Here is a 12,389-nt window from a genome sequence, read left to right on the forward strand (position 1 = left end):
CTCCATACATAAAGTTGTAATGAGTCCTACTTTCAATAGCAAAACCACCTTGGGTTACGTTCATGGAGAGAATATACTTCTATTCTTCCGTATTACAGAACTGTAGCGTAACTAAATACATAACAAAATCTCTCCTGCCCTATACCAGTCAAAACTGGTCTCTCGTTGACTTTAACTCTCGTCATAAAGATAAACAGGTCTCAATGAGAATAACTTTGAGTAGTGCTCTACTCAGATGCAAAGTGCACTACGTTATGATCTTCAGCAGTGAAGACCTTCTCTGATATCAAGACGTACAGCCCTCCTCCAATGATAGTTTAGAATTGTCCGATAGTAAAGCGATAGAATAAGCCCTCTCCAGCTCTTGTCGTTGATGTATATAGGCTCCAAAGTCTCCCTCCTCCAACCATATCACATGGTCCAGTAAGATGTGATGTATTATCCCTTCTCCTATCCATTGCTGTATATACATCATCTTGCTTCATAACGTCCATTCACATAGGTTGAACTTTCCCATGCAATCAAAGCGTCATGTAGCAAACTTCGAAAAGTAGGTGCTAACAAGGCTTTAACAGTCTCTTCAGAATATGGAAGGGGTAAGGTCTCTTCCAAGCTTGATGACGTACATTTCCTGGTAATGGACTAAAATTAGCATGGTGAATCCAGTCACCTGACTTCGGCTACAGGAAATTTACTGCAAGCTATTAATACGAATGATGATGTAATACTTTACTCAACAGATCATTAGTTCGGAATACGTTATAGAAAGTGAAATGATGATGTGAAATGGATGACTAAAGAACTTATATATAAACATAATAATTTAAAATGACGTACCACTGATTATACATCTTTCCAATTAATTATACAGTTCGATAATTTAATACATGCTGTGATTTTCCAAATATCACAAAATGTCTAAATGTCTAAATTAAGCATTAGCAAAAGATATACTTACCCCAAACAAAAGAATACCTTTCCAGGGTATTCTCTTCCCCGTGAAGAGATGAGGAAACTTTATAGGCAAAATAACAGCTTCCTTGAGAGCCTCCTTTGCCATCTCTAGACCAGCAACATCAGACCATTTAACATCAGGCTTTTCAAGAACAATAGCTCCTTCTAATTTTGCTAGCAATTTCTTCTTCTCTGGGTCCTCTGTATCGCTATCACTGTCGCTTTTCTTGTCATCACTCCTAAGAACAATAGGCAAGAAATATCGTAATTTTCTTCACAGCAACACAGTTATGTGCATAACAATAACATGTTTGAATACTTAACACTTTTTGTCTGTTAAAACTTATCTGTTACCTAACACCCCAACGATTTTCATTAATACTGAAAAATTTCAGTATTCAGTATGCTTTATTTAGTGAATGAAATAAGCATCTTAAATCACACTCACCACTGCCGCCATTTCTGTAACAGGATAGCCTTTCCTAAACTGTCAACGACAAAATCAGCTTTCTTTGTGTTTTTTCACTCCTATTCACTTCATAGATCAAGTTCAATCATAACTTTATCATTCATCTTGCTCCTTTCATGTCTTACCTAGTTTATGTTCTACTTCGAGCAACCTAACTGATACAGTGATATTAGGGACCTATTACATAAAACTTGACAGGTGCGACACATTCGACAATTCTGTCAGATCTAACAAATTTGCAAATTTCTCATGACAATTTTCTGTTTCATAAATGTTACAAGTTTTTCTTATGTGACAGGCAAAATATTGTGCACTGTCAAGTTTAAAGAACTTGTTCCATAAATGTGGCAATTTTATGCCAGACCTGAAGTTTAATATATTACATTCTAGATGGCTCTGAAGAGCGATGAGATTTCCTTCAGAGCTCAGCTATGAGAAGAAGGTTGAAGTGTGGACAGACATTGCAGAAAAAGCAGTGAGCATTCTCGGGATATTGGAAGTATTTAAGGGATAAATCTTGGCAAAACTGGCACAAAAGAAATATTATAAGCATGGTTTATTATCATTAATCAAACAGTGAATCCTTGAATAATAATAATAATAATAATAATAATAATAATAATAATTACAGCAGCACAAAGAATCCTGTAAAGGGCAAGGACCTCACCCAATGAAGAATATCTCTTAATATCATAATAGTAAATTAAACACTGAGCATGATTACATGCAAAGAGAGACAACAGAGCAAAAACTGGGAGTGCAGGAGGGAAGAAACTGATCTACAATATGTTGCTGCTGATAATATTATGTTGAAGATTACTGGGTGAAGAACTACTTCATAAGAGCTGTCCTATGGAATTTATAATGTATTCAGCTGATGTCTTGCTAATACAAAATTTCGCTTTGAATTTGAAGGTTCAGTTAACCCATTGTCTAAAATATTGTTGTGGTGTCATTTCTTATTTCTTCATTACTCTGACTACTGGTACTACTTTATCTACAAGAGAATTTAAATCGCAATACATTCACCGAAGTAAACTCCCAAATTACTTACCCCCACCATAGGCTACATTGTTGTTGTTTGAGTCATCAGTCCATAGACTGGGTTGATGCAGCTCTCCTTGCCACCCTATCCTGCGCTAACCATTTCATTTCTATGTAACTATTGAATCCTACATCTGCTCTAATCTGCTTATCATATTCATACCTTGGTCTACTCCTAAGGTTCTTATTGCATACACTTCCTTCAAAAACCAACTGAACAAGCCCTGAGTGTCTTAAGATGTGTCCTATCATTCTATCTCTTCTTCTCGTTAAATTTAGCCAAATCTGTAGGCAAACTAACTATCGGGCTATGCGAGGAGTAACATAACCACGATACCCTATGTTAGTTAAAAGAATGGTTTACTCAACATCACAAGCCATACTATATCTCTGTATACGTTCACTCCGCTAGTACTCAGCTTACTACATCTTAACTTCTTATACAAGTACCACCCAACTGCTACACATTTCCAACTGGTATATCGTATGACTGACACCACATTGATATAGGGACACAGCTGATCGACTCCAAAGATTCTACAAAGCTTTAAAAAAGTTTGAGGATCCAATTTTATTCACTACTGTACAATTTGTTGTCTAGATTTAATTACAATATATTATGTTTATTCAGGACTAGTTTCAACGCTATTCGGCATCATCATCAGCTGAACAAAGGCACTAGAAAACTGGCAATCATATAAACATTATAAACATTAACATTTTCACAAGTTGAAATCTTATAATATTACACTTAAATTAAATATATATATATATATACTAGCAAGATACCCGTGCTTCGCTACGGTATTATACTGAAATTTATAATTGAATGCTTATTGTTTTAGATATATAATCCGCCGAAATTCGCGATCTGACCCGTTTTCTGCGAGAATCCGCCAAAATTCGCGATCTGACTCGTTTTCTAATAGATTACGGCAAGTTTCCTCCCATTTTTCAATCTTTCTTTCCAGCAAACGATTTCGTACTTCCCGGGCTAGGTCCAGGTATTCCACCCAGTTAGTTGGGTCCCTAAATCTTTGCCATCTTTTCCTATAAGCATTTTTAATTTGCATCAAATCCTTCAGGGGATCCGGCGTGGTGTCGTCTTGGGTGCCTTGGCGGTAGCATACTGAACCCGCGGCCTAACTGCATTCTTAGTCATTAGCCGTCCAGGACCCGTTTCCAGCGTGGTCCGCACATGTGACGACGGTCCAGAACATTATTATTATTATTATTATTATTATTATTATTATTATATGTTCTGGACCCCACAGCAATATGCAAGACCGCTACTTGGCGGTAAATTACATCTGCTGCCATTGTCATTGTTGACAATGTGACCAGCACCATTGTCGCGCGTAGGCAAGTGTGCGGGATTTCTGGCGATACGAATGACATACCTCCGTGTATTAGTGACCTTATTATAGAGGTGAACAATTTGACGGTCAATATCATTCCTATCGTTTATTTCAAATGTGTTTAAATTTTTATTTATATGCCTGGAGAATCTACTCCAATCTAAGAACGTTCTCCGTAGGAAAAGATGGCTGTTGAAAAAGAACCCAGGAAATATTAAAAATGATCGGTTTATGATCAGAATAAGTACATCGAAAGTCAACAGCCTGTTTCCTATCATTCGACAGGATCAGGGATGGAATGAATAAAGCCCCATCTAGCGGCGACAATATGAATTGTGCCGGCTGCCGAAGGTCCCCTCTGGGGCAATGATCGATGAGTGACAAATGAAATGAAATATTGGACAGTGTTGCTGGAATGAATGATGACAGGGAAAGCCGGAGTATCCGGAGAAAAACCTGTCCCGCCGCCATTTTGTCCAGCACGAATGTCACATGGAGTGACCGGGATTTGAAACACGGAACCCAGCTGTGAGATGCCGGCGCTCTGCCGCCTGAGCAACGGAGGCTCCTTATAAGTACATTATGAACAGTAAAATCAATTGGTCTCACCGCCTTTTAAACCCCACCGCCGTTAAGTTTATTTACCCCCACCCGCCAAAAAATTAAAAGGAGGTGTGTTTCTTTATGTTTAAAGGAGATTCCAAATACCAATGTTCACGTTTATTACCTTCAGTTTTGAGATTTAAGTATCCCCTTAAAACTAATTCACTTCTTTTAACTTCCTTTCACACTCCCCCCCACCCTCACGAAGTGATATTAAGGCAAAAAATACTTGTTCCTTTAATAGTAAAGGATCTTCTAAATACCAATTATCACCACTCTAACCTCTTTAGTTTTTGATTTATGTGTCCTTATGAAAGGAATTCAGCTCCTTTTCACTCCCGCCCCCCCCCCAAGATTGTTTCCCCCCCCCAAACGCGCTTTTCTTTGTTTTTAAAAGAGATCACAATACCAATTTTCACGTCTGTAACAACTTTAGTTTTTATTAGATGTATGTATTCTCATACAATTAAGTCAATTAATTTTTTCAATCCTTTAACCCCCAAACCCCCTTCATTGGATTTTCCGAGAATACGTGTTTGTTTACGTTTAAAGCAGATTGCAAAAATCAAATTTCACGTGTGTAACATCTTCATTTTTGAGATATCAGTAGCCTAATTAAAAGAATTCAACACCATTTTCAGTCACTCCCCCCCCCCCACTTCCCAAGTGGTATTTCCGAAAACTAAAAATACACGTTTCTTTATTTTTAATAGAATTAAAAAATTACCATTTTTCACTTCTGTAACATGTTAAGTTTTTTGAGATATACTGTATAAATTCTCATTTTAAAATTTCACCCCTTTTTAGTTCCCCTTAAGTGGAGTTTCCAAAGACAAATCACCTATGTTTCTTTACACTTAGAGGAGATTCCAAATACCCACTTTTTACGTCTGTAACATTTTACGCTTCTCATATATTCTGTAGATATAGTCTTTCAAAAAATTCACCCCAATTTGCCACTCCTGTTTAACCGCCATGAATTGAATTTTCCAAAATCAAAAATATACGTGTTTCTTTATTTTTAAAGGAGATCCCATTTACAAATTTTCAGTTCTGTAATATCTTAAGTTTCTGAGATATATGTATCCTCATTAAAGGCATTCAACCCATTATTCACCCTTTTACACCCCTCCTATTGGGATTTAGAGAAAAAAAAGAAGTACGTGTTTCTTTATTTTTAAAGGAGATTCTAAATACCAAATTTTACATCTATAAACTTTAAAAGTTTTGAGATATAGATACACTCATTTTAAAAATTTCATCCCCCATTTCACCCCCCATTATTTGGATTTTCCCAAAACGAAAAAATACCTGTTTCTTTATTTTTAAAGTAGATCCCAAATACCAATTTTCAGGACTGTAATATATTAAGTTTCTAAGATATAAGTATTCTCTTTAAAGGCATTCAACCCAATTTTAACCCCCTTTTCACCCCTCCTATTGGGATTTTCCGAAAACAAAAAATACGTGTTCCTTTATTTTTAATGAAGATTCTAAATACCAATTTTTACATCTCTAAACTTTAAAACTTTTGATATATAGATGCACTCATTTTAAAAATTCACCCCCCTTTCACCCTCGCATTAATTGGATTTTCCAAAAACAAAAATATACGTGTTTCTTTATTTTTGACAGCGATCGAAAGTACCAATTTTGAGGTCTGTAATATTTTCAGTTTCTGAGATATAAGTAGCGGTATCTTGATTAAAGGCATTCAACCCATTTTTCACCCTTTTTCACCCCTCCTATTGGGATTGTCTGAAAACAAAAAAATACGTGTTTCCTTATTTTTAAAGAAGATTCTAAACACCAATTTTCACATCTGCAAACTTTTAAAGTTCTGAGATATAGACACACTCATTTTAAAATTTCACCCCCCTTTTCACCCCCTTAGCGACGGAATATCCAAAAATCCTCTCTTAGCGAGCACCTACATTATAATATGAATATATCCCCAAAATTTTATTTCTTTATGTCCAGTAGTTTTGGCTCGGCGATGATGAATCAGTCAGTCAGTCAGTCAGTCAGTCAGTCAGGACAAGCTACTTTATATATATAGATATATAGAAAGATACAATATTAATCCTTCCTTTCTCAACAAGTTGAAGACCTGAGGGTTGAATGTACAAAATTATTTAACACCATGTGCGAACAAATTTATTACAGATGTAATCTTAGGAGTTCAAATTAAAGTTCACACACGAAACTATTAAAATAGTCTTTGTTCTAAAACTCGTTGTGCTTGGTTATATACACTTTGTAATTCTTTGTATAGTGAGGTGCAATCATAAGAAACATAATTACAAGTAACTGAATAGTGTCCTTTTTCATGCATTGATCTGTGGGTTATGAGCCTGATGAGGTGGGAACGTACAACTAAAGTCCTGAAACTGTTAACAAGAACTATGTTCCTAGTTTAAATGCAGAACCTGTGAATGATGAGAACCATATACCAGTTATAATGTCGTGCAGGGAAAGGCAAGATATACCGAGCTCGATAGCTGCAGTCGCTTAAGTGCGGCTAGTATCCAGTAATCGGGAGATAGTGGGTTCGAGCCCCACTGTCGGCAGCCCTGAAGATGGTTTTCTGTGGTTTCCCATTTACGCACCAGGCAAATGCCGGGGCTGTACCTTAATTAAGGCCACGGCCGCTTCCTTCCAATTCCTAGTCCTTTCCTATCCCATCGTTGCCACGTAAAGCAAATAGCAAAAAAAGGCAAGATATAAGATCATGTCCAATAAAGAAAGTGTTTATAAGACTCACCTCAGAAGGTTGTTGACTGAGCAAAGCATATTGAAGCACTGTGAGTAATAATATGCTTGAGTCAAATGCCCACGGTGGGGTGGGGCAGTAGAGGGGGAGTAGGGGTAAGTGGGAGATGAGATTGAGGGGCACTAATGTGAGGGGGATCTGGGGGGGGGCCTTGCGTAAGAAAGGAGTAACGAGAAAAACGATTACGCATAGCACGAAAAACCGAACTATTGCCTGGAATTTGTACGTTTTTAAAAAATGCAATGAGGAAATCAAATAGAACTTTTGGTTTGTCAGAAATCTAATTTAAGTTCAGGTTGGAATTGAAATATTGATCCAAGTGTATATAACAACATTCTGTAGCATCAAGCACAGATCCCTTACCTAAAGTCTCCAGTATCTCAATGTCTTGCTCTATAGTTGTGAATTTGTGTTTTAGTTCACGTACATGCTGGCCCACAGCGGAAAACTTGTTATACTTTACAGCATTAACATGTTCTGCATATGTGATCTTGAAGTTGCGTGCAGTTTGTCTCAGATAAGCGCAATCACAGTCATTACATCGAAACCTATATACACCTGATTTGGAATAAGTATTGGATCTATTACTTGAGGTTGAATTATGCAATACTTCAGTTTTTCTAGTATCAATACGAAATAAAACCTTGACGTTATGCTTTTTCAAAATATTAATGAACCTATATATATCCTCATTAAAAGTGAATGTTGCAAAAGCCTTTTGACTAGGTTTATCGTTAGGTACGTGAGCGATGTCTAAACTTGTTGATTATACGTTCGATAAAGTCTTCTTTAAAGCCATTAGGCTTAGACAGTGAGCGGATGGTGTTCAACCCCTTGTTCAAATTAGCCTTTGTCTTGGGGATCCTACAGGCTCGTTCTACCAGGCTGTTGTATGTGGCACTTTTTTGGTTCTGTAGGTGCACCGAATCCTGTCTTATAGTAACAGCTGTTTGCGTAGGCTTTCTAAAAATACTGTATATGAAAGAGGAATTAAGTCTTAATTGTTAAGACCAAAAAATTGACTTATTCTTTACTGATTCCAAAGTAAACTTTATATGTGGGTCACTACTATTGAGACTATCAAGAGTAGCAGTCGCGTGTGACACGTTCGCACAGAATTACGAACATATCGTCCACATACCTAGACTAAAAATGTATGTTATCAAATTTATTGCCGTTCACAATTACGATGTCATCTAAAAAATCCAAATAAATTTTGGCCAAAATCCCTGAGGCTGGAGACCCCATTGCTAACCCATCCCGATTATAAATGACCTTGTCATTGGATCAATATTTCAATTCCAACCTTAACTTAAATGAGATTTCCGAAAAACCATAAGTTCTATTTGATTTCCTCATTGCATTTTTTAAAAACGTACTAGTTACAGGCAATAGTTCAGTTTTCGTGCTATGCACAATAGTTTTTCTCGTTACTCCTTTCTTCCAAAATGCCCCACCAGATCTCCCTCACATTAGCGCCCCTCAGTCTCATTTCCCACTTACGCCTACTCCCCCTTTACTGCCCCACCCCACCGTGGGCATTTGACTCAAGCATATTATTACTCACAGTGTTTCAATATGCTTTGCTCAGTCAATGACCTTCTGAGGCGAATCTTATAAACACTTTCTTTATTGGACACGATGTCATATCTTGCCCTTCCCTCCACAGCATTATAACTGGTATATGGTTCTCATCATTCACAGGTTCTGCATTTGAACTGGGAAACGTAGTTCTTGTTAACAGCTTAAGGACTTTATTTGTACGTTCCCACCTCATGAGGCCTGTTGCACACAGAACAATACCATCAGGCAGGACACTATCCAACTACTTGTAAACATGTTTCTTATGATTGCACCTCACTATACGAAGAATTACGAAGTGTATATAACAAAGCACAACGAGTTTTAGAACAAAGACTATTTTAATTTGAACTCTAAGATTACAATAGTAATAAATTTGATCACACATGGTTTTAAATAATTATGTACATTCGACCCGCAAGCCTCAAACTTGTTGAGAAAGGAAGGATTAATATTGTATCTTTCTATATATATTTATTTTAAGTGTAATATCATAAGATTTCAACTTGTGAAAATGTTAATATTTATAATGTTTATATGATTGCCAGTTTTCCAACACTTTTGTTCAGCTGATGACGCCGAATAGCGCCAAAACTAGTCCTGAATAAACATAATATGTTGTCATTACATCTAGACAACAAATTGTACAGTATTGAATAAGCTAGACCCTAAAACTTTTTTTAAAGCTTTGTAACCTCAGTTCAATATGGATAAAAAATGAATGTTATTACTTTAAATCCAAAGAGTCTGTACATTCTCACAGAGTAAAAGCTGCTATCAAAGAATACACAATATGAGGGAACACTGAACCCTAACAAAATCGACCTCACCAATTCGATTCAGTATCTCTTCATTCGTGATTCGATCCATCCATCTCAACTTCAGTATTCTTCTGTAACACCACATTTCAAAAACTTCTATTCTCTTTCTTTCTGAGCTAGTTATCGTCCATGTTTCACTTCCATACAATGGCACACTCCAGATGGAAGTCTTCAGAATCATCTTTCTAATTCCTATATCAATGTTTGAACTGAGCAACTTTCTTTTCTTAAGGAAGCTCTTCCTTGCTTGTGCTAGTCTGCATTTTATGCCCTCCTTACTTCTGCCATTGTTACTTATTTTACTACCCAAGTAACAATATTCATCTACTTCCTTTAAGACATCATTTCAAATAAGTTAATATGGGAAGGGCACCTGATTCAGAAAGTGATGGAACCAACTAGAGGGAAGAATATCCTGAATGTGGTGCTGGTAAAACCAGATGAGCTCTATAGAGAAACCAAAGTAATAGATGGTATTAGTGATCACGAAGCTGTTTTTGTGGTAATTAAAAACACATGTGACAGAAAGGAAGAGATTAAAATTAGGACTACTAGGCAGTACAATACGGCTGATAAAACAGGCATGAGGGAGTTTTTAATAAGTAACTATGATCAGTGGAAAACGGTAAATATAAATGTAAACAGACTCTGGGATGGGTTTAAAGCAACTGTTGAGGAATGTGAAAATAGGGTAAAGATCCACTATATTATAACAGGGAAGTAAAGAGACTAAGAACGAGGTAAATGTTGGAAAGAAATAGAGTTAGAAAAGGCTGTAGAAGTAAGGAGAAATTGAAGGAACTTAATAGGAAATTGAATCTAGCAAAGAAATCAGCTAAGGATAATATGATGGCAAGCATAATTGGCAGCCATACAAATTTTAGTGAAAAATGGAAGAGTATGTATAGGTACTTTAAGGCAGAAACAGGTTCCAAGAAGGACATTCCAGGAATCATTAATGAACAAGGGGAGTGTATATGCGAGGATCTTCAAAAAGCCAAGTTATTGAGTCAGCAGTATGTAAAGATTGTTGGTTACAAGGATAATGTCGAGATAGAGGTGACTAATACTAAAGAAGTATCAAAATTTACCTATGACAGCAATGACATTTACAGCAAGATACAAAAGTTGAAAACTAGAAAAGCAGCTGGAATTGATAAGGTTTTGGGGGATATACTAAAGACAATGGGTTGGCATATAGTACCATATCTGAAATACTTATTTGATTAATGTTTGGTTGAAGGAGCTATACCAAATGAATGGAGAGTTGCTATAGTAGCCCCTGTATATGAAGGAAAGGGTGATAGACATAAAGCTGAAAATTACAGGCCAGTCAGTTTAACATGCATTGTAGGTAAGCTTTGGGAAAGCATTCTTTCTGATTATATAACACATGTTTGCAAAATTAATAACTGGTTTGATAGAAGGCAGTTTCGGTTTAGGAAATGTTATTCCCCTGAAGCCCAACTTGTAGGATTCCAGCAAGATATAGCAGATGTCCTGGATTCAGGAGGTGAAGTGGACTGTATCGCGATTGACCTGTCTAAGGCATTTGATAGGGTAGATCATGGGAGACTACTGGCAAAAATGAGTGCAATTGGACTTGACAAGAGAGTGACTGAATGGGTGGCTCTGTTTCTAGAAAACAGAACTCAGAGAATTAGAGTAGGTGAAGCTTAATCTGTCCCTGTAATCATTAAGAGGGGAATTCCTCAAGGCAGTATTATTGGACCTTTATGTTTTCCTATATATATATATATATGATATGTGTAAAGAAGTGGAATCAGAGATAAAGCTTTTTGCAGATGATGTTATTCTGTACAGTTACATGATTCTGAGCAACTGCAGAATGACCTCGATGATGTTGTGAGATGGACAGTAGGCAATGGTATGATGATAAATGGGGATAAAAGTCAGGTTGTGAGTTTCACAAATAGGAAAAGTCCTCTCAGTTTTAATTACTGCGTTGATGGGGTGAAAGTTCCTTTTGGGGATCACTGTAAATACCTAGGTATTAATAAAAGGAAAGATCTTCATTTGGGTAATCACATAAATACGATTGTAAATAAAGGGTACAGATCTCTGCACATGGTTATGAGGGTATTTAGGGGTTGTAGTAAAGATGTAAAGGAGAGAGCATATTTGTCTCTGGTGAGACCCCAATTAGAGTACGGTTCCAGTGTATGGGACCCTCATCATGATTACTTGATTCAGGAACTGGAAGAAATCCAAAGAAAAGCAGCTCGATTTGTTCTGGGCGATTTCCGACAAAAGAGTAGCATTACAAAAATGTTGCAAAGTTTGGGCTGGGGATAGATCACAATATGAAGATAAAGTTGGAATTCAAGAGGACAAATTGGGGCAAATATTTGTTTACAGGAAGGGGAGTTAGGGATTGGAATAACTTACCAAGGGAGATGTTCAATAAATTTCCAATTTCTTTGCAATCAATTAAGAAAAGGCTACAAATACAACAGATAGGGAATCTGCCACCTGGGCGACTGCCCTAAATGCAGATCAGTAGTGACTGATCAATTTCATAACCTAATATTACCTGCATTACCTGCCTTTGTTCGAATGCACTCCATTACATTTGTTTTGGACTTATTTATTTTCATCTTGTACTCCTTACCCAAGACTTCGTCCATAACATTCAGCAACTTCTCCAGATCTTCTGCAGTCTCAGATAAAATAACAATATCATTGGCAAATCTCAAGGTTTTGATTTCCTCTCTTTGGATTAAGATTCCCTTTCTAAATTCATCTTTGATTTCCTTTACTGCCTG

At 36.7% G+C, this 12,389-nt stretch overlaps 1 protein-coding gene across 1 annotated transcript in view; it reads right to left on the minus strand.

Moving 5' to 3' along the window:
• The window catches only part of LOC136864007 (vacuolar protein sorting-associated protein 4), a 212,515-nt gene that overhangs the window by 98,201 nt on the left and 101,925 nt on the right, over positions 1 to 12,389 (minus strand). Inside the window, exon 5 of the mRNA XM_067140502.2 lies at positions 959 to 1,193. Within this exon, the coding sequence (XP_066996603.2) occupies positions 959 to 1,193 (235 nt within the window). The remainder of the gene's footprint in view (positions 1 to 958; positions 1,194 to 12,389) is intronic.

Source organism: Anabrus simplex, chromosome 2 (assembly GCF_040414725.1).
Source record: "Anabrus simplex isolate iqAnaSimp1 chromosome 2, ASM4041472v1, whole genome shotgun sequence".
NCBI lineage: Eukaryota > Metazoa > Arthropoda > Insecta > Orthoptera > Tettigoniidae > Anabrus > Anabrus simplex.